Source organism: Xenopus tropicalis, chromosome 3 (assembly GCF_000004195.4).
Source record: "Xenopus tropicalis strain Nigerian chromosome 3, UCB_Xtro_10.0, whole genome shotgun sequence".
Classification (NCBI taxonomy): domain Eukaryota; kingdom Metazoa; phylum Chordata; class Amphibia; order Anura; family Pipidae; genus Xenopus; species Xenopus tropicalis.
Window position 1 is genome coordinate 117,165,354 of NC_030679.2, and position 27,219 is coordinate 117,192,572.

General features: G+C 41.2%; 3 protein-coding genes and 6 non-coding genes across 9 annotated transcripts in view; 1 reads left to right on the forward strand and 8 right to left on the reverse strand.

The window, feature by feature from the left end:
• Positions 1-3,133: 3,133 nt before the first annotated feature.
• snapc5 (small nuclear RNA activating complex polypeptide 5) lies at positions 3,134-7,448 on the reverse strand. Its single transcript, NM_001171810.1, is given in 3 exon segments — positions 3,134-4,745; positions 5,909-5,989; positions 7,324-7,448. Coding segments are annotated over 3 exon segments (288 nt in total). The 5' UTR covers positions 7,414-7,448; the 3' UTR covers positions 3,134-4,628.
• A 7,417-nt stretch (positions 7,449-14,865) lies between these two features.
• rpl4 (ribosomal protein L4) lies at positions 14,866-19,945 on the reverse strand. The gene is given in 10 exon segments (NM_001171532.1): positions 14,866-15,067; positions 15,255-15,375; positions 15,840-15,923; positions 16,261-16,417; positions 17,019-17,148; positions 17,310-17,434; positions 17,646-17,784; positions 18,039-18,145; positions 18,337-18,508; positions 19,905-19,945. Coding segments are annotated over 10 exon segments (1,191 nt in total). The 5' UTR covers positions 19,920-19,945; the 3' UTR covers positions 14,866-14,926.
• LOC116409895 lies at positions 15,454-15,525 on the reverse strand. The gene has a single exon (XR_004222144.1). It is a non-coding gene; the product is annotated as a small nucleolar RNA SNORD18 (small nucleolar RNA).
• LOC116409893 lies at positions 16,136-16,204 on the reverse strand. The gene has a single exon (XR_004222142.1). It is a non-coding gene; the product is annotated as a small nucleolar RNA SNORD18 (small nucleolar RNA).
• LOC116409896 lies at positions 17,530-17,599 on the reverse strand. The gene has a single exon (XR_004222145.1). It is a non-coding gene; the product is annotated as a small nucleolar RNA SNORD18 (small nucleolar RNA).
• Positions 17,904-18,003, reverse strand: LOC116409903. The gene has a single exon (XR_004222151.1). It is a non-coding gene; the product is annotated as a small nucleolar RNA SNORD16 (small nucleolar RNA).
• Positions 18,211-18,280, reverse strand: LOC116409894. Its single transcript, XR_004222143.1, has one exon. It is a non-coding gene; the product is annotated as a small nucleolar RNA SNORD18 (small nucleolar RNA).
• On the reverse strand, positions 18,626-18,725 carry LOC116409904. The gene has a single exon (XR_004222152.1). It is a non-coding gene; the product is annotated as a small nucleolar RNA SNORD16 (small nucleolar RNA).
• Positions 19,946-20,405: 460 nt separating the features above from the next.
• zwilch (zwilch kinetochore protein) overlaps positions 20,406-27,219 on the forward strand; it is a 30,724-nt gene continuing 23,910 nt past the window's right edge. Inside the window, 7 exon segments of the mRNA NM_001016216.2 lie at positions 20,406-20,474; positions 21,851-21,902; positions 22,304-22,399; positions 22,491-22,606; positions 24,455-24,657; positions 24,771-24,850; positions 25,738-25,893. Of these exon segments, the coding sequence (NP_001016216.1) occupies positions 20,422-20,474; positions 21,851-21,902; positions 22,304-22,399; positions 22,491-22,606; positions 24,455-24,657; positions 24,771-24,850; positions 25,738-25,893 (756 nt within the window). The 5' untranslated portion in view covers positions 20,406-20,421.

The following is a 27,219-nucleotide window of genomic DNA, read 5'->3' on the forward strand; positions in this document are numbered from 1 at the left end:
TAAAGCACAACATACATCACCATCATATTTTAAAGGGAAGAGAAAGTACCATAATCTCAGGATACCTGGACCCAGGCTTCTTATTACCTCCCATTATAACCACCTTACATACAGCCAAGAGGAGGGTTGGTCTCAAGAGACAGGTTGTAAGCTTATATACAGGTAGCTAGAATAAAGGTGGCCATACACGGGGCGATTCTAGCTGCCGATATCTGTCCCTTAGACCGATCCGGCAGCTTATCGGCCCGTATAGGGGTACAAAAGACGGGCCTGCCCGACCGATATCTGGCCTGAAATCGGGTACAGGAGATACAGGTATCAGAATACATACATGCAGTGTATCGGACAATATCCTTGGGGGACCTACAATGCATTTCCAGGAAGTCACTTTGGTACAACCAGTGTCTGCAAACTATTTTATGTACAGAACCTCCTCTGATTTATTTGTACGGCTTTATACTACAATTTCAGTCTGAATGTTAGTTTCAGAACGTAGTATTTAAACATTCGATCTATATCCGAGAAGTGTTCAGAAGGAGACTAATATCTGAGCGTGTATGGCCACCTTTTTCCAGCTTCCCTGGGATATAAATATGGGAAAGAAATAATACTGATGGACCACACCTGAGGAGATGCTCTAAACAGGCCCAGACTGTCATTCAAAATAGGACCTGGCATATCGGGTACACGGAGCCCCCCCAGGTCAATAAATAGTGACTGTTTATGGCATCTTACAGCAGCCTTCCTTTCTGGCATTTGCCAGAATCCACAGATTGCCAGTCCAGGCCTGCCGAGTATTCACTAGGGCCATCCAACTCGAAGGCCCAAGAAAACAAAAGCACTAAACTTTGATTAATCAACGTCTTTGACCATTGCGTTCAAAAAAGTGTAATTGAGGAGTCTGGGCACACCACAGGGCTGCCATCTAAGAGGTCCTCTACAAGGAATAACCAACCCTGCAACCTGCTTCCTCCCCCTCATGTACTTTGCACATCTCCCTGGTGGCCATGATTGAGGGAAGGGTGGAGAAGAGCCCATAGCTTCAGGCAGGGGAGCTGATCTGGGTCAGCAGGACCCTCAATATGTTTCCCTGGTGTCCTGCTGGCCGAGTCTGACTATGGTTGAGACCCAGAATGGGTCCACCTGCTGCTAAGCGTAGGTTCTCTTGATCCCCTTTAATACAATGCTATGCTTACTACTTTAAATAATTATGAAATAAGGTATAGTTTTTTAACAACCAATTTTTGGGTTACAAAGTTGATTACCAGATGAGTTGGGGCCTCCCAAGAAAATAAATAAGGAACCCTGTTCTAAAGTTTTGGAAGTGGCAACTACCCAGTTAAGACTTTCATAAAATGAAGTCCTGGTAGCACTGCCTGCAGGTCAGTTATGCTGAGGGTTGGTGTGACCAGTTTATTTTCTTGATATTCTTGGAAGTATGACCTGTTTCTCTATATCTATAACATTGGTTAGAGCCCCCCCCCCCCCAGCCCCAGATTTGCAGGCCATCTAACATCACCTCCCCCCCCTCCCCAGTCGTACACATGTGCAGTTCCTGTGCATAGCTCCCAAAGCACTAAGGAACTGGAGCACAGAATCCTGCTCCTGCTCGCCTATTTCCTCAGTGGTATGAAAAAATCAAATGTGTCAGGATGGCATGCCACCCTAGGCCTGGGCCTTTGTGGCCTTCCAACAATTCGGGGCCTGCTCCCCTTACCCTGTGACAATTATTGGACAGAAAATGGGGTAGACTTGAACAGAAAGAAAATACACGTCGGTACTATGTGATTTAAAGCCATGTTCTGTATGTGTTCAAAACTAAGTGATTAATGAAAAAAAGCGGTCATAGAAATAGCAAAACTAATGCAGTTTTTGTTGCCAATTTCTGGATTCTTACCTGCCTTCTCTGGCTATGCCATGAGGCCCAACATGGGCACATAAGAATGGTGCAAGCACAATGTATTATGCCCAGAGTAAATGTGGTATGTCAGTACAGGAACATCACCCTTCAGAATTGCTTTCATCCTACAATGGAGCCTGCTGGGATGGTATCAGATTCAGGGAATAATTTCCAATAAAGGCCCTATTCAGTGCCAAAAAGCTAATTGCTATCAAATGGATGAGCCCGCAGACACAACAATCCAAAAATGGGAAGATCTAATAAATAAAGTGCTTCCACTAATCAAATGTACATACCTGGCAAGTACAGGGTCTAACGTTACCCCCCCTCATTAATTCCTACAAATGACATCAGTCATATTTAAGCGAAATGCACTGTTAGCTCACCTGACTGCATGTCAACGCCACTCTATAGTAACTATTGTAATGCTAATGACCTGTATCGTAGCCTAAATACCCAATGTTAATAGGCAAGTTTAATAGCCCCAGAAGTGTTGCCTTGTTTATCTGTATAAAAAGCAAAATAAAACCTTTAAAAATAATAATTGCCAAAAAAAATAATTCCCTTGAAGTAATTAGCTTAGTATGTAGATTTTGGGGCAAATTTATAAAAAAAAAAAAAAAAAAAAAGTTCACCAGAGGGGGCTCTCTTTCTCTCATTTAGAATTTTAGGGGCATATTAATTGAAGGGTGAAAGGAAAGTATGCTCTATTTTCACTCTTTGATAAACATGCCCCTCAGTGCTAAAGACAGTGATATCCTCCCCCAGAATGTACCAGGTACAACAATCTGGTTCTATGTACTGCTTCTGGGCTGCTTTTTTGGGGGGGCTTGGATCAAAAATGTACCATTTAATTAATTTTTACTATTGAATAGAGCAAATGCTCCCTCTTGTGGGCAAAGTGCTTTTAACATGTAGGACACCTCCCCTGTCCCATAGAAATCAATTAGTTCCTGCTTAGCTTCAGGTTCCCCAGCGTGCAGAGAATCAAAGCTCTGGGTGTGACTTGGATTCACTTCTTGTTAGTTGGCTAAATGGCTAGGCTAGGTTGGGCTAAAGCACATTGGCCTAGGGATCACCTTGCCTTTTATAAGAGATAAGCTTCTGTTTAGCAGTATTCAGGTGTACAAAGAAAGCAGCTAAAGCCCAAGCCTCTGCAGTGCTCTATATCCGTCAGATTCTAACTTCTGGCTAATTTGCTATTGGTTGTCTCCAGAGCAAACACTGCACAGATTACAAGTTAAAGTACAGGAATTTTATTTACATTTCACAGACTTTTTGAAAACTTAAGAATCAGTGCCTTAATATATGAGGGCTCTCTTCAACAGACATAGGCTGCACTTAAGGCAAAACTACACTTCCCAATCCTCCTGCCAAGGTGCTGGTAGTTGTAGTCTTGCAGGATCAAATGTTGCATCTTCCTGATGTCTCCATGGAAACCTTTTTCTGCTGTAAATCAGTGATCTGATTCAAATTTCTAATACGCTGAATCTTTAGCTTCTTTTCTGCACTCTGAAAATAAAGCCATAAGGGCCAGTGTCCTTCCAAATCCTATGACCCTCTTACTTAATATTATGTAGAACAGCTTCAAGTTTAGAAGGGGTGATATGTACCAGTAGGATAATGATCCCTACACAAGGCAAAGCAGGACAATGATCCCTACACAAGGCAAAGCAGGACAATGATCCCTACACAAGGCAAAGTAACACTGAAGTGACTCAATGGTCCAGTCTAAGTCCTGATCTCAACCCAGGTGAAAATCTTTGCCATTATTTAAACACTTTGGTGCACCAGCATCACCTAAACAACCCGCTAAAGATTTAAATCTCTTATTGTGAAGGTGGCACCACAGCACATCGAACTGGGCCTCACAGAAAACCCGGGCCCACACTCGCAGCAATTAGATGCAGAGAGTGCTATCTGTAACATATAGTTGTCGAATAGAAAAAATGGCTAAGGAATATTGTGCGACCTGGCTCTACACTATATTGTGGGGACTGCAGACTATGAATACTCACGCAAACCAAAAGCAGCTTTATTTTTATATTCTAGCAAAATTAAATCAATGTCACATTAACATTACCAGGTTTCCAGTCAGCATAGGGTTTGTTATTCAGTAAGGCCAGTGCCACACAGGGCTGATTCTCAGCCTGCAAAAAAACCTTGTGCTAACACCAGCCGGTTACCTTGCCTGCACCCATAAGCACCGTCTCCGCCCAGATGCAGGCATATGCAGTGGATATCAGCCGATATCTGCAGGCTTCTGGGTAGAGGCTGGTACCAGTGTAGGGGCAGATTCTCGGCCTGCCGAGAATCAGCCTTTTGCAAGGCACGGTGTATCCTGAGAGAGGGTATACACTGATAAATAGCAGGGCACAAGTGCAAACGTTTACTGCTGCTGATCTACTTGCCCACTTCCTGGGAACACTCCATCTCTCTTTTCAGAGCTGTGATGAACCTGTCTATACTGAATAATGCAAATTTCCCTTTCAAAGGGCTACAGACATTCTATACCTGTCCAATGAGCCCCTCCCACTACGACAATGCAGAACTCTCTGCACACTGAGGAGCATGGGACTAAGTAAAGATGAGCTGCCAGCAGAAGGCCATCTTTTAAAGGAATATTAAAAGATCTATAGGATCTATAGAGTTCTGATATATTGATCCTTAAGCTTAGGATCTGATCACCGATAAAAATGTCTCTTTCCTAAATCATCTCCTCATCCGCCTAGTTGTCAGAATCTTCCTCCTCATCCTCCTCCTCCATCTCTTCTTTCTCTTGGGAGTAGCCAAGTTGCAGTTCTGTCTGGTTAATGGCTGTCTCATCGTCTACTTTTAGCTCACTCTGCGTAAGAAAGGTGAAAAATAAATCACTGTAACATGTATTTATGGCAATTAATTCGGATACATTCTTGTATCTCTACTTAGGGCTGATTTACTAACATTGGAGCACCAGTGCAGTTACCAAAAGAAAGCAATTAGTTTTGCTCTAACTACTAGCTTTTTAAGCATATGGAAGCAAAGATCTGGCTGGCTGTTTTAGGCTATGACACTGGTGCTATGGTGGTAAATTAGCCCCAGAAACTGCATAAAAAAACAACATAAAAACAAATCTGCAAATGCCACAGCAGATTTAGACTTGTTGCACATGTGCAGCACAGTAACATTTTCAGATTCTACACTTCTGTTCATGTGCACAGTCTAAATTAGGGAGGCCATGGTGTGGAGTTACTTTCTACCCCTGGCCAGTGCATTTTTTTTCTTTAAAAGCACTAGCCTATTGAAAAGACAAAGTGATTAAATTCACTGGGGGGGGGGGATGCCTTACATATTGATACCCACCATGGAATCATATGTTCTTTGTTCTTTAAGAAAAAAAAATGTGGCACCCATCTGGGGGAGATTTTTTCTCCTTTAACACTATAGGGACATACATCCTAAACTTAGGGAGTCATGATTCCACCTCTAACCAATGGAAATGGCTTCAAATGCCTGTTCCTAAAATGTAAAGAGTCATAGGTGCAGAATCTCTATATATTACCCACCCCACACACAAAATATCAGGGCACAGGTTGCCACACAAAATGTAATTTTATACGGGGTATAGGAATAGCTGGTCGCAAAAATTTATTTGAATTCCCTGGCCCAGCTGCCAGTCAGTCCATGAACCCCAGGTTAAAGAACCCTGCACTGCTGCTATAGGAGTGGGGGGCCATTACTACTGTGTTATACCTCAACATGAAAGGGTTAAGAAGTCTCCCAGGATGCTCCCATGCTCCTCCATACCAAAAATTCTTTATTGACCTCAAGTCAGGGGGCGCAAGGGATAAGGATACAATCCCACCACTTCCAGGAATAAAAGTGTGTGCAGAAGATCCCTTCAGCACTGAGTAAGCCCCCTTGCCACAGGGCATCATAGGCATTAAGAGATCACAATACAGCATACAGTCAAACTGAAAGCTCCATGCACCTGTTCAATTTGGCCAGAGCCCTGCAAGGGTTACTCACCTCTTCAGGAGCCTCAGGAGGATGCGACAGATCTTGCTCGTCTCTGGTACTTATCATGGATTGAAGAGCCAGCTCCTCAACCTAGGAAAAGATAAACAGGATCTCATTTGCCCCCAGTTTAGTAATTCCTGTAAATCTTCCAATCACAATGCCCCCTATCAGTCAGGCCATTCCTGTATCAAATCTAAGGGCTCTGGCACACGAGGAGATTTGTCGCATGCGTTTTTTCCCCCTGGCACTTTGGCGACAAGTCGCCACGACAATACCCACGAAGAGATTTCATGCGAGTTGAGCTCCAGGCGATCTGCTACCAATGGTACACTCAACAATAAACCCCCCCTCATGTTTACTCAAGTCGCTCAGAAAAGGGTCTGTGTGCGATTTGAAACAGCAGGCGATTTGAAGTAGCCTCGTATGTTTTGACGCTGGCGATTTCCATTGATTTAGCATTGGCGTCTTGTCGCCAAATCGCTCTTTTAAAAATCGCCGGCGACAAATCTCCTTGTGTGCCAGAGCCCTAAAAGCTCCACTTGTTGCTCTGAGTGCTGCGCTGTGTCTCTCGGTGCATCTTATGTGGGGCTGCATTTTGCATGTCTGTTTGGCTGCTAAAACACAATAAAGAGGACAGGCATCATGTGAGAGTGGCCAATCCAAACATTTATTAGGTGTTCAACAGACGGGAATCAAGGAATGATCTTATGTGTGTGGTCATTGGACATCTGTGGTGCAATGCCACCCTGTGCTACCATCTACTTGCACCCTGTGGTAAAGCTAACAGAGATATTAAGCATGGCCACAATGAGATTCACAATGGTCCATTAAATTTAATGTACACAATGGTCACACGTACACACACAGACTGACATTATGGGCCTGGTATCAGGACCCTGCTTCCATTGGGACACACTGTGTATGCAGCAGACTGCTTGAAGGAATAATATAATAATAAAATAATAATAATAACATAAGGCCATATCTTGTCTGGGCTGTACTTGACCTTTAATAAGTAGGAGGCCATGCAACTAAATATAACATATCAACCAATACCATTGCATTATACACAGTGGTGTGTGAATTCAGGTAAACCCTGGGATCTTTAACATCTTTATTTAGAAAATGTATTAGCTGATTGTTTAAAGGGCTGTCATTGGATAGACAAAAAGCAGGCAATTGCACTGGATCCAGAATGAAAGTGATATGTTTATGTAACAAACAAGTCGCATTCAACTTAAACTGTAAATGTTTGCAAACCAATGTGTGACTGGGCAGTTTCCTGTGGCTCCAGGCTGATGTAAGCCTATAACTCCCAGGAGCCTCTATATGGGGAGCAGGAATGTGAATATCCAAGCGATCTCTGGCAACCATTCCAGAGCTAATGTGCGCACATAAAGGGGGGGCTTAGATTGACCTCTGACCTTTAACCTATTGAGCTGGTCATGGAGAGCTGCTTTGATTTTCAGAAGAGTCTCTTCCTCCTTCTTCAGCTCTTGCAGGCGACTCAGCATTCTCCCCCCCTTATAAAGGTCACCGAGTCGGGCGGCGCATCACCCAGGAAATGAGCGGACAACTTCAAAGCTGCCTGACTTGGGCTCCCGGTTTGTCATCACGCTGCGCGAGATTCCATGACGTAAAAATATTTCGCCGGGTGATGACGGCTGGCGGCCATTTTTAAAAAGGGCACAGAAAGATTACGCATGTAAACAGTTGTAAAGATAAGAATATGTGACCGAAAGGATTTTTTCTGTCCTTATATATCCAATTGAATATTTAAGAGCTGCCGCTATAATGGTAGTTTTGCGGCCCCCGTGTCATTCCGTCAGGAATCTGCTACTCCAAGCTCTAGCCTGGGGCGTTCTATGGCTGGCTGACGTGTTCCTCAAACTGGCTCTGTGCCTCACACCGCTGCACCCTCACTGCTGCACCCCACACTACTGCACCCTCCCTGCTGCACCTCACACTGCTGCACCCCACACTACTGCACCTCACACTGCTGCACCCTCACACCCTCACATACGGACGCGTGTAATTGGCTAATAAAAAACATAAATCAGTGCAGACTGCAGCATACTTCCAGATAGTGTGTGTGAATAAAGACCTTTTAGAAATGTAGTGAGTTGTTAAGGGTGAAATGTATCCTAGGGTAGCCACACACTGAAGATATAGCCATGGGCGTCCGCAGAAAATTTTCCAAGGGGGGGCAAGTAAGCTAGCATCATCCTGCAACAGATAAATATATATATATATATTTATATATATATATATATATATATATAAATATATATATAATTTTTTTTTTTTTGCAGGATGATACTAGGGGAGGCTAAATATGGCCCATACACAGACTGACCTACAGCTAATGTGACACTTAGTGGATTCGCTGCTGACGTAAAAAGTTAACCTCCCAACTACCTCTTGCCGTTCCCACTGACTCCCAGGGATACTGTACAAAAGTGCGGGTGGGGGTGCTTTTTTTTTTTACCCTAAAATGTTTAGTATTAGTAGTAAAAGTATTCATACGCGCACTTCTGTTAGGGGATCTGCAAACATTTGTGTTTGTGATCAGTTAGCTTCAAGGGCTAGTTCGCATTCGAATTCACTTTTATTTTTAATGGTTTTTCAGTTATTTAGCTTTTTGTTCAGCAGCTCTCCATTTGGTATTTCAGCAGCTATCTGGTTGCTAGGGTCTTATTTACCCTAGCAACCAGGTAGTGATTTAAACAAGAGATGGGAATATGAATAGTTAAGGGGCCTACTTGGAAAAATAAGTAATACAAAATTATAATAATAATAAAATTGTAGCCTCACAGAGCAATATTTTTTGGCCCCCATTTGAAATCTGTATAGAGGCAGAAGAGAAAGGCAAATTATTCAAAAAAATTAATTAGGAAGACCAATTGCAAAGTTGCTAGGAATAGGCCATTTTATAACATACTAAAGGTTAACTTAAAAGTGAACCACCCCTTTAGATGTGTTTATGTTAGTTTTATAGCAAGAAAGGCAGTGGGTACTGACTCCCCATTATATACAGTGAGGAGCAGTCCGTATTTACAAACCCAGCACATTATATACAGTGAGACGCAGTCCGTATTTACAAACCCAGCACATTATATACAGTGAGGAGCAGTGGGTACAGATGGCAGATATTCAGGTCCTGGCACTATAACACTGGCACTGATACACAACATTGGCCCCACTGTAACTTACTATAAATGAACAAAACAATGACAAAAAAAAAAAAAAATAGTAAGTGCAAAAAACAACAACACATATACAAACACACAATGAGCTTTTTCAGAGGGAAAGAGTTAACTTACCCTCCATGTGTTAGGGTAGGGGATAGATTATAAATTATTATAGATGTCAGGTCAGGCAAAAAACAATTTAATGTCAGCTAGTGATTCTTTAGAACTGTATAGTACCTGGGTATAGTGCCTGGGTATAGTACCTGGGTATAGTGCCTGGGTATAGTACCTGGGTATAGTGCCTGGGTATAGTGCCTGGGTATAGTACCTGGGTATAGTGCCTGGGTATAGTGCCTGGGTATAGTGCCTGGGTATAGTACCTGGGTATAGTACCTGGGTATAGTGCCTGGGTATAGTGCCTGGGTATAGTGCCTGGGTATAGTACCTGGGTATAGTGCCTGGGTATAATGCCTGGGTATAGTGCCTGTGTATAGTACCTGTGTATAGTGCCTGGGTATAGTGCCTGGGTATAGTACCTGTGTATAGTACCTGGGTATAGTGCCTGGGTATAGTGCCTGGGTATAGTGCCTGGGTATAGTGCCTGGGTATAGTGCCTGGGTATATTGCCTGGGTATAGTGCCTGGGTATAGTGCCTGGGTATAGTGCCTGGGTATAGTGCCTGTGTATAGTACCTGGGTATAGTGCCTGGGTATAGTGCCTGGGTATAGTACCTGTGGGATGAAAACTGCATCAAAAGTTGAGAGTTGGTTCTCAGGTAAAGTTACAGGGGCAGATTCTTCTTTTCAGTCTTTATTTCTGTTTCCAGTTTGCAAAATCTCCCGATCCCTGTGTGCATGTGTGCTCTGATTGGTCAATTTTACTGTCTGTCAAGGAAGCTGTGCTCTGATTGGAGAATCCACAAGAAGAAAGATCCAATCGGAGCACAGCAAAAACGGGCTTGAGGGGACTGCAGAAACGGAGTAAGGATTTTGGTTTTTTTGCTACTTTTCCAGGGGGGGGCAAGTGCCCCCTCTTGCCCCCTTCTGGGGACGCCCATGGATATAGCCCTGCTACAAAAAATTGGGACTGGCTGATATGCATTTGCTTCAACGGTAGATCTAGGAAACTTGGCTTTCTGACAACAGGCACCACTTTACTGAGCTAAGCTAAGCTTGCCACCTTTTATTGAAAAAAAATACCACTTTTTCAACATTTTTATCATTCTTCTCTATTAATAATATTGGCATCAAGCATCATTTACTGCAAGGTGGCAACACTAAACAGAGTGATCTCTAGGGTTGCCACCTGTCCAGTTTTTCAGGGAATGTCTGGGTCAGATCTTTCTGCCTGGTATTCAGCATTCAAAAAAAACAGCAAACCCTCTAAATTGCATCCAGTGGAAGTAATAACCCCACCCGACATCATCATGCCAGCAGAAACAAGCCACCACCTGATGACATCATCACATGACAAAGTGGCAACACTATTGATCTTTCATAAAAGAGTGCTCGTGGATCGACCTGGCTGCATGTGTAGCAGTGGCTAGTACATCCATCAAGGAACAGTAGCATCAAAAAAATAAAGTGTTTTAAAGTAATTAAAATATAAAGTGCTGTTGCTCTGCAAAAAACTGGTATTTTTGCTACAGAAAAGCTACTATATAAATAAGCTGCTGTGTAGCCATGGGGGCAGCCATTCAAGCTGGAAAAAAAGGAGAAAAGGCACAGGTTACATAGCAGATAACTAGTAGATAAACCCCCATTATATGGGGCTTATCTGTTATCTGCGAAGTAACCTGTGCCTTTTCTCCTTTGAATGTCTGCCTCCATGGCTACACAGCAGCTTACTTATATAAACTATAGTAGTCATTCTGTGGCAAACACACCAGTTGTAGCAATGCAGGGTAATAGTACATTATATTGTAATTACTTTTATACACTTTCATTTTTTGGTGTTACTGTTCCTTTAATGCCTATATACTGTATAACATGCCTAACTGCAAGTTGATCCAGAGGAAGAAAAAACCCATTTATGCCTAATTTGCTGCAGAGGGGGAAAAATTCCTTCCTGACTCCAAGATGGCAACCCTAACTTGGCCAGTCTATCTTCATAACTGGGACTCTCAATACCGTTTAACAGCTTAGTTGCCCTTGTCTGTACCCTCTCTAATTCAATAATGTGCCATTTGCACCCCCACAGTCCAGCTTCTTACTCACCTCATCAGAAAAAGCAATCACATTTGTCTGACATGACCTAGTCTTCATTAAGCCATGCTGATTACTGCTCATAATGCCATTCTCCAGTACATCATTTTGTATATGATCCCTTAACAAGCTGTTAAATAACTTGCCTTGGAGTTTAGGAAAGGGGTGCAGATATTTAATGAAACTGTGCCCCTGGCAATAATGCATCTGAGGCTGCTGTGGTTTCTGCCAATCCTAGTCCCAGTCCTGATACGCCTTATTGAAAGGACAAATTGTGGTCAGTTCACTTTGCCACCCTAAAGGCAGAGGGTTACCCAACTGGTTACAACTGCAAGCTCTGAATGCTTCCATCATATTCACTTTGCTTGATCTTTGAATATCTTGTTTTAACTCCATTGGCTTAAATTGCCGGTGGGACGGCATGTGCAGAGACAAAATTGCCACTCAACTGCCTCTCAAGGCAATTTTGGCAAATTGCTGCGCATGCCATCCCACCAGCAATTTACATTCTCACCGGTGGGATGGCATTTTGGGGAGATTTGTCGCGGGCGACTAATCTCCCCGTCTGTCACGGCCCTTAAGGTGGCCCATACATGTTAAGATCCGCTTGCTTGCCAAGGTCGCCAAGCCAGCGGATCTTCTCCCGATATCCCCACCTACGGGTGGGCAATATCGGGTGAATTTAGGCTAATTCGGTCATTTGCCCTGGGGCCAAACGATCGAATTAGAACGCCGGTAATAGGCGCAGTCTGTTCGGGGACTGCATCGGCTCCCCGATCTGACTAAATTTTTTAACCTGCACGATTGATATCTGCCCAATTTCAGGCCAGATGTCTGTCAGGCAGGCCCGTCGTTTGTGCCCCTACATGGGCCAATAAGCTGCCAAATCGGTCTAAGGGACCGTTATCAGCAGCTACAATAGGCCCGTGTATGGCCACCTTTAGGGAGCAACACAAGCATCATAAAAGTTCATGGGGGTTTGGCTACTTGGTAGCCTCTACGAAGAATCTCCGCTTCCAGGAAGCTTTGTTTGGTAGTACATCATGCTTTTTGTTTTTTTTTCAACCAAAACTTGCCACCAACCCCGGAATTAATAAAAACCTGCTTTGGAGAACACTGGGAGCAACATCCAAGGGGTTGGTGAGCAACATGTTGCTTGTGAGCCACTGGATGGGGATCACTGCTTTAACTGCTCAAAACCTTGTTCATTTCTTTAAGGACAAAACTGACCACACACACACACACTAGAATCAGCATACAATTTGATAACAATCACAAAATTGACAGTACAGTCGCACCTACTGTACACTTTTTTACCCCTGCAACAAAAGAGAAAGTTAGCAAACGTCTAGCCTGCTCACACCCCACAACCTGCTCCCGTCACCCAATTTCTGACACACTCACCTCAACTATTTAACCTTTCAATTTCTACTGGTACATATTCATACAAGAAAGAACTAATCTCCAAACAGAAACCTTCCCTTTATCCCATTATTGAAATACATGGTCTCCTACTTCAGTACGCATTCAAAATGATGAAAAGGCTCGTTTAGTCACCTCGCCCAGCATCTAACTCACAATTCCATTCTCAACGTCCCACAATCTGGCTTTCACTCAACAGAAACTACAATCACCAAAATAACCAAGGACCTTCTCCTGGCAAAGCCTTTGCCATACCCACCTGTCTACCCCTAATCTCTCTCCTTCAATCCTTTTCCAAGTAAACTGGCAGTCTGCCATCACCTTCTGGATGTCACAGCACCACCTGAAACTGAATCTCTCTAAACCAGAATTCACTTTATCTTCCCCTGTACCTTAGGTTTCTCACATTCAATAGCGTAACCTTTCAAACATCTGCACAACATTGCCCGAGTACAAACTTACCTTAGCTTGGATAAAACTAAAAACCATTATTCAGTCTCATATCATTCCCGGCTCCGACCACTGAAACGTACTCATTGCAGCCATTTTAACAAATTGCCTTTCACAACTAATATTTGTTCTAAACATTGCTACTGGACTCATTCAACTATGTCATCACTCCACACCAGCTGCTGCTCCTGCATGCATATCCCTTGCCTGGTTCCCAATCTTCTCTCAAATTAAACTCATGCAAGACCCTTACCAATGAAGCCCCAAACCCAAAATACACTCAACCCATGCTCTACTTCTGAGTTTCCTCATCACCTTTCCAACTGCAAGACTTCTCTCTGGCTTCAGCCTTTTTCTGGCACACTCTGCCTCTCCCCCCGCCCCTCCTTCCAAATGCTTCCTATAGACCAGGGTCCCCAACCTTTCTACCTCGTGAGCCACAGTCAAATGTAAAAAGACTTGGAGGGGGCAACACAAGCACCATAAAAGTTCATGGAGGTGCCAAATAAGGGCTAAGATTGGCTATTAGGTAGCCTCTATGCACACTATCGGCTTACAGGGGGCTTTATTTGCTAGTAAATCTTGTTTTTCCAAGGGGTTGGTGAGCAACATGTTGCCCCCGAGTCACTGGTTGGTGATCACTGCTATAGACCCACCTGTTTAGAGAAGCATATTCAAAGCATCTTAAATGATGAGACATTAACTTATAAAATATAGGGAATATGAAAAAACAGTGATTTATGATATGTACCCTAACCCTATAGACTCTAAACTCTGAACCTATTTTAACTCTAACTCATTTATTAAATTTAAGATCTGTATGTTATAATTTAATGTAAAGAGTTCCATAACTTGCTGGTGCTATATAAATAAAGAGGCTACCCACAAACAGCTGCTTTAGACCTCCTACCCATGTTCCTCACAACCCTCTGGGGGGTTGCAAAACAATTCCTCTGCATTTTGCATGTCTGGAAAGTAATTTGTTACATTCGATATTTATGAACTGTATGTGTCAGTTGTATGTGTTTGTTGCAAAGTTGCCTTTCAAGCATTTTTCAGCACTGCTCTTATAAGCATCAGTTAGTTTCTCACCGAGCTGTATAGTGCGGACCCTATAAAGGTAAATGATAAATGCAGTCAAATACGGGTTTTTTCCCCCAACTTGAAACTCTGTGCGTCAGACATCTTTGCGATTATGACTGTTCATCTTACCTCAAGCTCATTCTAAAGACACATTTTTTTCTAATTTGTATGTACCGTATATGTCGGACAGGTGGAGAACAATCTACAGATGCTGCAGTTTAGAAGGTATGATTTAAGATCACAAAGCAATTAAACAGGGCCTGTCACTGCATTACAGTAAACACAGCCACAGCTATCTACATAAAATGTTAAGCCCACAGTTTTACTACAACTCTCTTCAAAAAAAAACTACAGGCAGTCGCGGGACTCTTGTAACCAAAAAATAAAGGCATAAAGTAAAACTGAGTGAACCTGTGTGTAAAAGTATACTTGGCTGCTGTATGGGAAAGCTGAAGAGCAGACCATACAAGTTTAAAAAAATGCAACTATGCCGAGACAGAAGGGCAGACCTTGTTTTTACACAGCAAATGCCACCATGGTAGCTAACTATATCCCACAAAAGGATATCTACAAGAAAGACTTATTAACAGCACTTAAAATATACTAAACACACTAAAAAGTTTGAAACAATTTATTGAGTAAATCCAAAGTGCTGAACAGGAGGAAACACTCCAGGATTACTTTGACTCTGCTGCTTTAGCTTCCGCCCTGGCTTGCCTCTTCTTTGCTTTGGCCAACTTGATCATTTTAGTTTTTGCATCAAGTGGCTTCTTTGCTTTAGGCTTGCCATCATCTGGCTTCTTTTCTTTAGCTTTAATCTGTAGAAAAAATTTAGACATTAACAGATGTCAACATTTTAACACTACTGGCAGTCTTACAGACATGCATTCTAAAATTGGATAAGCACTAGTACTACCAAACACCTCAGCACACACCAATGGGCAATACACAAAACCCCTTTTCTTAGAAAGATCAGGAAGGGATCGATTTCTTTTAGGCACTTACATTCTCAAGCTGCTGCAGGATAGCATGACGTCTTGCTGTCTTTGCATATGGGTTCAGCCTCATCATGATTCTCAGGTTCTTCAGTGGGTTCTTCTTGAGCTCCCTTCGCTTCACCTTTTTGCTGCAAGATAACATTAGCGCTAAATAATTAAGGTCTCACACACTTGCCCATTACACTGGCTGTAGGGCTTGAGAAATATATATCAGAACTTCCACTGAAATCATAAGGTATCAGAAACACGGACCAATGAAGTGGAACTCATCATTAACACACTGGGATAAAACCTTTGTAACTAAATAATGCAGGTGCTAACAGGAAGTGGGTGTAGGAATAAGACAACTCTATTCATTGACTGATGTAACTTGCATATTTCATACTATGTCTAAGCACAGTGCATTAGATAAGCCAAAAGGCAGACACTGCTTAATAGAATTACCCAATGACACATACTAGCAGAAGTGTGTCTTTTCATAAGAAAGCTTTATATGCTTTATAAGCTTTGTGATTTTTTTTGTTTGTTTTTTTAGAGACCTGCTGTGTTTATGGGTTCATTAAATCTAATACTCTTCTAGTGAATTACTTACTTTGGAGCCCGCAAAGCCCTCTGGATCTCCTGGCTTTTCAGGATTCTGGTCAAATCTGTGTTTGTCATCTTGTGCATTGGAAGGCTGAAAAATAGAAGGTATAAGACCAGAGATAGTTAAAACACCACAAAAGCAGTTAGAACTGCAGCCTCTTGTTGCACAACCAAATACACCAAGTAACACTGATTTAGAGGCTGTGCCAATTCTCAAATCTTTGCTCAGTGGAAAGCCATTTATAAGACTCTGTTATGGAAGAAACACAGCAGCACAATGTAGGAATGTTAGCTCTGCAAGGCTAAGTCAGAACTTCCACAAAGATCATGAGTTTCAGAAACACGGACCAGAAGTGGAGATCATCATGTATAAAAACAGGACACACACAAGTTTCCACTAAAAACTAAAGGATCCAACAAATACTTACTTGTAATCTGCCTTCAGCTTGGCTGATTTGCGCCATGTACCATAGAGGTCATCCAATTTGCGGAAGGCGCTTTCTGTCCAAATGCAGAACCGTCCAACATGACCACCAGGAGCAAGCCTTAAAAGGTTCAACTTGCTTACATTCAGGAGGGTGATTCCTAGCAATTAAAATTGGGATGGTCAATACATCAAGAAGATGCAAAAAAAAAAAAAAAACAAACCCCACAAGTCTGCCAATAAGCTGCAGACTTCTAAAAAGGACAGCCATGTCAAGCCATCTTAAAAGGGAAGCCCATACAGCACTGATATCGTAAGAAACAAGGTTTTGTATGATATTTGGGACATGTATGGCGAGTCGAGGAGGCAACAGATATCTACAAAAGCTTTGGATATCGGTCATCTCGACAATCGGGAAGGCCTGAATGCCTGAATGCACCTTTGAATGCGCCCAAACAGCTGTACATTAGTGCTGAACAGTCAAATATGGGTAACAAGAAAGTTATTGTAATGCATATGGCTACCTTACGGTTTAATACAGAGCTTTGCTTCTCCTGCAACCAATAATACTATCACTTATACTAACAATTAAGGCTGAAATGCAAATTGTTAAACTTTGCTGTCATTTGGGACATAGGTAAAAACTTAACACTTAGGGAATTCTAAGAATCAATGTCATACAAAAGAATTCAGATTCCACTGTAGCTCAGTTCTGGAAACATGGACCAATAGCAGTCACCCCCTCTAACATAATTTACTTACCTGGGATGTTTCTGAAGGCTTTTACAATGCCGTTATTTTCATTGTAAACAACACAGGGTCCTCTGCGCTGAATGCGACGTCTGTTCCTCATCTTACCCTTTCCAGCACGCATACGCTGAGACGCATAAACCTGCACAAGAGAATTTAAACATTAAATAATCACGATAAAAACTTGCTGTGCTTTACAGCTTTTTAATCACCGACAGCTTTAATCACACAGTGGAATATTAATAAGAACACTAATTTACTAATGAGTTCATTCAAAATATAGTATGGGAAACCTTTTATCACCTTCTTTATGTCATTCCAGGCTTTGAGCTTTTTCAGCAGAAGGACAGCTTCCTTTGTTTTCTTATAGCTCTCAACTTTATCTTCAACAACAAGGGGAACCTCAGGTATCTCCTCAATACGGTGACCTGAAAACAATGTTAAATACCTTTATTTTAAAATACAGACTAACTGAACCTACATGATGATTATAGGTACTGGCAGAAAACACCATCAGATTTTGCTGATCAGAACTTCCACAAAGATCATGATGCTTCAGAAACACGGACCAGAAGTGGAACTCATCATAAAGCAACAATGTGCCACTACCAGCTTTACAATGTCTTAGAAAATGATTACCTTTAGACATAACAAGAGCAGGAAGGGCTGAGGCGGCCAGTGCAGAGCAGACTGCATAGCGCTTTTGGGTTGTGTTGACTCTACGGTGCCAGCGTCTCCAGGTCTTAGTTGGGGCAAACATACGCCCTCCACGACACATCTACATATCCAATTAAGGAAATTAAATTTTCTAAAAAATAAAAAACTGATCTAAAGAGAAGTTTTTCTTGGCAAGCCATTTCTATTAACATATTTGAAACTTGATTTGAGAAGTATTTTTGCTCAGAACGCGATATTCGTCAGTCACCCACACCAGCTTAATGACAGCAGGCAACTGTCGCATGATGTGGAGTAAGACGCAAATTACGACATCATAGCATGTAAAAACGCACTCATTTTAATCCAAAAGGATACGTTTCCGAAGGCACCCTGACCGGAACGGTGAGTTCCTCCTCCACGCACACGGGGAATACGGGCAACAGCTCGACCAGTTCCCCATGATTCAGCACTTGTTTGGTGACCTGGGAAATAAAACTTGTTACACTAGACTGCAACATAGGTAGCCTCTCAACCGATATAAAAGTTTATAATCAGAACTTCCATTATTATCACTGGGTTCAGAAACACGGACCATGAAGTGGAACTCATCATATTCATCTGACATAAAATTTTGTTCACCCAAGTAAACTATGATGATCAAAGTACTACATACCAGCAAGCTCGCTCACTGCGTATGGCTGGCGGTTATTCTTGCGTAGGTTTGTGTGGACAAAGTTGACTATATCAGGCCGAATAGGTGCCTTGAACACTGCAGGCATGGTGACATTTTTGCCAGATGTTTCCCCCTTCTCAGAGTATACTGATATTAGCGGACGGGCGCAGGCCTGGGGTGGGGGGGATAAAACCAAAATTGCAACAGATTACATTTAAACCAGAAAACAAGAAACATGTTAAAAAATAGGATCCAAAGACAGGCCAAATATTTATAAGGTGTATCAAAATGCTCAGACTTGTATTATCGTCACCCCTTGGCACCAGCTTTATGACAGCAGGCAACTGTCGCTGAATACCAGGTAAGACGCAAATTACACCATCATTGCATATGTTCATTACTGAACAGTTTTTGCCCCACTTTATGCTTAACTACTTCTCTTTCGCACTTGCACAGCTCACACAATAAAGATTCATTTGGTGATAAAATAAAGGCAAACACAATAAGGCGGTTTATACATCATCTACTAAGTTGAACACAGTATAAAAGCCTGAAAGCATTAGGGGGAATGGTTCCAAGCACTGGTTCAGTCACATTAAGTTTGCACAGGGGAGGGAATGTATTGTTTTTTTACAGTAATGGAAGAATTAGACCTTAAAGAAAAAAATGTTTTTTCTCCCTGGTCTAAAGAAATGTTCCCATGTCACAATGGCCTAGTGGCTTCTCCCTGGACACTAGAAAATACTTTAGAACTGTAACTGGTACAAGCCACATCAGCCCTAGGAACAAAAAAGGCATGTTGGTGACAAGTCTGACAAAACCATAAAGTAGGATGTCAGGCCTACAGCTCACAGGCTACTGGGGTAGATTTCCTAGGAACTGGCACCCAGAGGGTGCTGTGAGCTGTAGAACAGATGAAGGCCACAATCCCCATTCTACTACACTGTCCCAAGTCAGAACCAGAGAAGAAAAATTCTGAAAAAAAGTTCCTTACAAATAACTTAATTTAGTGTTAATATAACAAAGTTAAAGTTTATTTGTAAAAAAAAAAATAAGCCGAGCAAATTTTTTAAAATACATTAACTATTAAGTGTTAATATAACAGTTAATGTATTTTGAAAATTTGCTTGGACTTTTTTTAAGTAAAAAATAATCAGTTTTTGGTCGAAGTTCCCCTTTAACAGCAGTCTCCTGTATATATATATACACACATGTCTGTACAGGGAGAAGCGAGTAACTCTGCACATGGTTAAACAGGCGGCTCATCTGATGACTATCCACCCAGGCAGCACATGTATTAGTGGGGCAGGGATAGAGGACATAGTACGACAGCTCCGATAGTATCTACATTATAACCGGCAAGGTAAGGCCTTTGCATGCTGTCCCTATGGGCTAGGCGAGCCGGGCCCGGCAGATCTACACGCGGTTCTAAAGGGACTGTCCCGCACACTACAGCCGCCACACTCGATGTCGATTCCACCCTCCCCGGCAGGGACTGTTGGAGATCATTTTGGTTTTCATATATGCGCAACAGTAATCCTAGCAATAAATATCTCATTTGGCCTCACCATGCTGACCGCCATCTCCTCGCTGCTTCTCCACAGCGGCCACGAAGAGAAAAGGAAGGAGGAGCCGCGTTCCTCAGCTATATGCCTACGCCTACTGTATTGGTAAAGAGCTAAAAAGTGTGAATAAGTCCATCAAAATTCTCCAATCCCTGCTAGTATATCTCTAAACCAACCCAAAATGCGCTCGGAAGCTGTATAATCACTCAGTGCTTATATTTTGGGGCGAAATTTTCAAGTTTCTACAGGGACTATTTGTGCCGCGGAGCGATACCTCACATGGCGTTGCCGGAAATAAAAAATGACGTATGAGGGACAGGAATAAAAATGTTCAAATAAAATAAAAACTGCATACGTTTTAGCTCATGTAAAACATTTAACTCATATCAGCTTTCGAAGGTTGATTTGTTTTAGTTTGCTTTATTTTTTTAAAATTGTCAGCAGAATAGTACTTCCGGGGCCATGTCGTGAGTGACAGCTGTAGCGCGGGCGATTTGGAAGTTGCAAGTACAAGTTCGTGATGTGGGCTGAAAGGCATCGGGCGGCTGTAGAGCTGCAACAATTTCTTAGCAGGTCGGTAGCGTAGGGAGAATGTCCCACCATTTTTCTACATGGGCAGTTTTGTCTGGACTTCAGCACCCAGGGTTCCGAGTCAGTCATCAGCTAAGAGACTGAAGGGATCATGGGAGTTGTAGTCTAGAAACAGTTTTTATTAGAGTTCAAATGGGAGTTCCAGTCAAAAATAGTATCCCTTAAATCAGTTTTAAACCTATGAATACAATTTTGCCTCATGAAAGTAAATGTAATTCTAAGCAGCTTTTTGATACATACATTTAATGCAAATTTTGATATTTGAGTTATTTGTAAATGTAATCACAACTGAAAGTAGGAGTTGTCCCTTTATTTGCTACTGGTTCTGACTCTTGAAGCAGTGTAGCAGAATACTGTTGTATATGCTTCAGAAGTCTGTTAACATGTTGATTTCTGCTACATTGTTTCAAAAGTCAGCACCGCCAGGGCAGTGAATAGAAAGGGGGCAGAGGGACAGTGCTTTCAATAGCAGGTATTTTACAAGTAACCGCTAAAAATATGTAATAAATTCATACTGAAAAGTTGCCTAGGATTAGAGTTTATTTCATAAGGCAAATTTGTATATTAAGGTTTATATATAAGCTCTGGTTGCTTTCTGATTGCAATGGCTAGAAAGCCAGCTAGTAATTCTGAGGAAGGTGATAAGGGTTGATTCAAAGCAGCCAGGGCTGTAGAATGGACTTTCCTACACCTAATGCAAAAACATTTGAAGTTAAGTATTCCTATAGTACTGTTGCATAGCCTACTTCTGACATCTACTTCACTTGTACAGGTACTGTATGGGATCCCTTATTCGGAAACCCGTTATCCAGAAAGCTCCGACTTACGGAAAGCCTGTCTCCCATAGACTCCATTTTAATCAAATAATTCAGAATTTTAAAACTGATTTCCTTTTTCTCTGTAGTAATAAAATAGTACCTTGTAATTAATCCCAATTTAGATATAAATAATCCTTATTGAATGCAAACAATCCTATTGGGTTTAATTAATGTTTTATTTATTTTTTAGTAGACTTAAGGTATGGACATCCAAATTACAGAAAGACCCCTTATCCGGAATATCCTTGGTCTTGAGCATTCTGGATAACGGGTCCTATACCTGTACATGCTTTGGAGTCCTTTTTTCTGTGAATTTTGTTGAGTATTGTTAAATACGGCTTTGATAAGAAAAACTCTGTCTATAGCACTTACAAACCCTGCTAAATGTAAAGCCATATAATGTGATTTTATAATAAAATATTGAACTTGATAAAGTCGGGATTCTTTTACCTCAACTGTATGTATTGTATATTAAAGATTGTCATACATCTATATTTTATTGGGACTTCAGTGTGATCAATGACACCTTTTTGATTTTAGTATCTATGAACAAGTGAAGAAAGGGGAATCACTGGGTCCTTTTCAGTACAAGGTAAATGTTTCTTGCTAATATTCTAGGCATTTGCACTGTAAATTATAATGTTAGTGATAGAGAAATTAAGTTCTGCTTTCCACTAGGTCCCCCTCAGTGCATTAGATACGATAGGTTACATTCAAGAGTATTAGAAGCAGAGCTGAGCAGACAGGGACATTCTTAGTAATTCCTTGCTCTTATAGCCTATAAATCTTTACTAAAACACAATTAAAACTGATAAATAAAACTATAATTTTGTAGAACAATATTCTGATCGTATCTTAAATGCAAAAACACTTTCCACAGGTTATCTGAAACCTCTTAACATAGACTCTATGGTTGTATTAACAGAATACCGCTGCTTTGCGGTTTCTATAAGTCAAAAATCACTTATGCATACTAAAATCTGTTGTTTTTAGGATGACGTTCAGGTTCATGTAGTCTGCGATGGCCACTGCAAGCCACTAGAGAATTTCTGTAGTGGAACTGAGGTGCTATACATTATGGAAAAAAAGGTATACTAATATATGATTCAAAATTTTTGTGATACATATGTATTCATAAAAGGCCATGAGTAATATGCTGACACACACTTTTATTTTGTAGCCTTTGACTTTGGAAGATAATGCCTTAGATGAAACTGAAAATAATGAGGGCATTTCGTTTTATATGTCCTTACAAGAAAGCCCTCAACCCCAGGCTATACCCACCATGAGTGCCAGGTATGTCCCCTTGTCTGATACAGTAATCAGATGCACATGTGCATTCTTGGTTTCTAATACTTACATATTATGCTATACTTTTTAAAGCTTACATACTCTGCATGCAGCCATGTATTTGAGAAAAGAAATCTAAGATGATGATGCTAATCATGAGCATAATACAGGTCCTTCTCCAAAAATTAGCATATTGTGATAAAGTTCATTATTTTCTGTAATGTACTGATAAAAATTAGACTTTCATATATTTTAGATTCATTACACACAACTGAAGTAGTTCAAGCCTTTTATTGTTTTAATATTGATGATTGTGGCATACAGCTCATGAAAACCCAAAATTCCTATCTCAAAAAATTAGCATATCATGAAAAGGTTCTCTAAACGAGCTATTAATCTAATCATCTGAATCAACTAATTAACTCTAAACACCTGCAAAAGATTCCTGAGGCTTTTAAAAACTCCCAGCCTGGTTCATTACTCAAAACCGCAATCATGGGTAAGACTGCCGACCTTACTGCTGTCCAGAAGGCCATCATTGACACCCTCAAGCAAGAGGGTAAGACACAGAAAGACATTTCTGAATGAATAGGCTGTTCCCAGAGTGCTGTATCAAGGCACCTCAGTGGGAAGTCTGTGGGAAGGAAAAAGTGTGGCAGAAAACGCTGCACAACGAGAAGAGGTGACCGGGCCCTGAGGAAGATTGTGGAGAAGGACCGATTCCAGACCTTGGGGGACCTGCGGAAGCAGTGGACTGAGTCTGGAGTAGAAACATCCAGAGCCACCGTGTACAGGCGTGTGCAGGAAATGGGCTACAGGTGCCGCATTCCCCAGGTCAAGCCACTTTTGAACCAGAAACAGCGGCAGAAGCGCCTGACCTGGGCTACAAAGAAGCAGCACTGGACTGTTGCTCAGTGGTCCAAATTACTTTTTTCGGATGAAAGCAAATTTTGCATGTCATTCGGAAATCAAGGTGCCAGAGTCTGGAGGAAGACTGGGGAGAGGGAAATGCCAAAATGCCTGAAGTCCAGTGTCAAGTACCCACAGTCAGTGATGGTCTGGGGTGCCATGTCAGCTGCTGGTGTTGGTCCACTGTGTTTTATCAAGGGCAGGGTCAATGCAGCTAGCTATCAGGAGATTTTGGAGCACTTCATGCTTCCATCTGCTGAAAAGCTTTATGGAGATGAAGATTTCATTTTTCAGCACGACCTGGCACCTGCTCACAGTGCCAAAACCACTGGTAAATAGTTTACTGACCATGGTATTACTGTGCTCAATTGGCCTGCCAACTCTCCTGACCTGAACCCCATAGAGAATCTGTGGGATATTGTGAAGAGAAAGTTGAGAGACACAAGACCCAATACTCTGGATGAGCTTAAGGCCTTTATTGAAGCATCCTGGGCCTCCATAACACCTCAGCAGTGCCACAGGTTGATTGCCTCCATGCCACTCCGCATTGAAGCAGTCATTTCTGCAAAAGGATTCCTGACCAAGTATTGAGTGCATAACTGAACATAATTATTTGAAGGTTGATTTTTTTTTTTTTGTATGAAAAACACTTTTCTTTTATTGGTCGGATGAAATATGCTAATTTTTTGAGATAGGAATTTGGGGTTTTCATGAGCTGTATGCCACAATCATCAATATTAAAACAATAAAAGGCTTGAACTACTTCAGTTGTGTGTAATGAATCTAAAATATATGAAAGTCTAATGTTTATCAGTACATTACAGAAAATAATGAACTTTATCACAATATGCTAATTTTTGGAGAAGGACCTGTATATTAAATCTTTTCTTTATTTGCAGCCACATATTCTATAATAGACACTGTTCATCCTGTGTGATTTCCTAGGCAATTCCTCACCAGTTATACTTTGACACATAATCCCAACATGATACAGCTTAATAGTGGAGTACCGGTTAAAGTCCTTCCTCCATTGTGGGTGAGATGTGACAGCTCAGATGCAGAGGGAACCTGCTGGCTTGGAGCCGAGCCCATTAAATCCAATAGGAACGAAATTACCGGCATGAGCTTCCGAACTGTAACTTGTGCAGGTAATGGTTATTGACCCCGTTGTAAGAAAGCTTTACTCTGATATGCCACCTTGTTCTTAAAGTGTCCATGTGTGTCATAGGCATACTGCGTTTTATTTCTTATTGGTTTCCAGGTCCCACAGCAGATAAGAGCACCTTTCCCAGTCTGGACTCCCTACGACAAGCACATAAAGAGAGGCACTATTCATCAGCTGTAAGTTTGTGCCTTTGCTTTAAGGAGCATGATATGTAAAAGGAAAATGCACTGCTTCTGTGTGGAACTCCATGTTTTGCCATTTATAGATATTTATGTACGATATGAATACTTACTATAAAAACTATTGAAAGTACTTTTTTTTCTGTGGCTAAAATGTTGCTGCTTTAAATAAAATTGTCATTTAACAATTTAAGGAGAGTTGTCTCAAATTATGGTTCTCATATAACATTTTGCAAAGATCTAAGAATGAATTCTTGCCATTTTGGGGGGGTGCTTTGTTCAAAAGTGTTGCATTTAAAACTTTGCATTTATTATTTTGTCTGTTACAAGAACTACAAAATATCTGTACCACACCCTATCCAATTCCTAGGGCTTTGATAAGCACTATCTAGTACTATTTTGCATGTCCCAATATCCCCTGATTGTACAGAGCCCAAGTAGGTTTCTTTTTGTGACCCAGATCTGTGAGACAAATGCTTGCCATAGAATATACAATATAGTAGTGCCGCAGTCACTGCTGTTGACAGTGATGCTTGATATTGAAGAACATTTAAATAAAGCTTCTCCCATTAACAAGAACATATTTTTTTATAATACTCTTGCATATTAGACATGAATTCCTTTGTCTATACCTTTTATTGCATTTCTACAGGCTCAAAAACAAGCCTTGTCTATTTTGTAAGGGTCTTGTACCTACATAATTGTGTGCTGTGATGCTTTTTAAAATAACAGTGTTTATAGTTAATATGAAGTACACTGGGAAACCCAATACATTTCTTTTTCTTCTGCAAAAGCATTTACAAGGCAAGGCAAATGGGACATAAAATAAATAAGGTCTTTTAACATGTTGGACTTATGCTTAATATGTATAATTTGGTTTTCAGATGCAGACCAGGGGCTTTGCTCAGTATGACTTATTTGGCTCCAACACAGTAGAAAATTCTGTCATTGAGTCTCAGAGCAGCGTCACAGTAGACTTCGTCTGGAATGGTGTGGAGAGGATCTTGCAACTTCCACCCCTGACATCAGCAGCAACATTGGTACAGAATCTGCTTTATACCTTTATATCTTGGGTGACAAAATCTCTGAATCACCCTGTGTGCCATTTCCCTTAGACTACAGAAAAAAGATTGTGAACACAGATGGTTAACACATGCTACAATTATAAGGTCCTTATTTTATTTATTAAGACATGTATGGTTTTTGCTGTTTTGTGCACCAACTAGAACAAAATCTCAAATTAAAAGTTGTCTGCTTCCTGTCCCTTTTAAGCACATCAAATCAATTCACTTATCCATCAAGATGGCTTCTGTATAAACAAACCCCTCCATTCTTTCAGCTGCAGCCTTTTTTTAGGCTTTTAGATAAACAGCATCTTGCTATACAAAAGTTTACTGAGTGGACTGGTGATGTGTTTTTCTAGCCCTATTTCACTATTTAGTGAAAAACACACATTTAAAGAGCGTGTTCAGCACAAGCTTTTCTTATTGAACTTATGTTTAAAAAAGGAAATACTGCTTCTTTAGGACCAGGACTTCTACTTTAAATAAAATATTTGTACATAATAGAAATAAATTGAATGCCAGGTGAAATTATTAATTTGTAAGTTTAGCATTTCCCTATATGTTTTACTGAATTATGAGACTAATATTTCTGGCTTACCCCTCTAGGTGCAGAAGTTTATCTTAATTTGTAATGCTTGTACAGGATTAGATATAGACTTATGTCACACAGGTCGTGTCTAAAGCCACCGTCGCAATGACAGATCAGTGGTTCATCTGTCGTCATTACATGTGCTGTGAATTTGTAATTGACCACAGCAGCTCTCCATCATTAATGGTACGCCATCTACTAAAAGTCAGTGGCATTGGCTCTGGGCTGCTGTTAAGTAGTTAAGGCCCTAGTCACACAGAGTATTTTCTTTGCCTCTCTCCGCCTGCGTGTAGCTGCACACACACAGCACCACTGTGATTGATAATGCTGGTACAGGGCGATGTGTATTCGAGCGGATCCGCTTCTCTATGTGTGACCGAGGCCTAAGATTAAGGATCATCTAAAAAGATCAAATCATTAGGAAAATGTAAAGTTGTGTTTGTCAGAGAGGCTGATGCTCTAGGGTTGGGCCACATCGGTAGCTTGTTTTGTGCACCCTTCTGCGTCAGCTCGGCTTTGGCATGTGTTAATGGAATAAAATATGATTTTATGTCATTTCTATGTTGATAGGGATATTCACAAAATATTATCTTTAGGTTTTAAACTCTTTACCAAGTCACACATTTTTGCACTTTTTATTTAGTGTTTTACTTGATCATCGTTTTGTGTGTGCCCTTTTGAATAGGGGATTATAGCAATGTACAAAAAAGCAG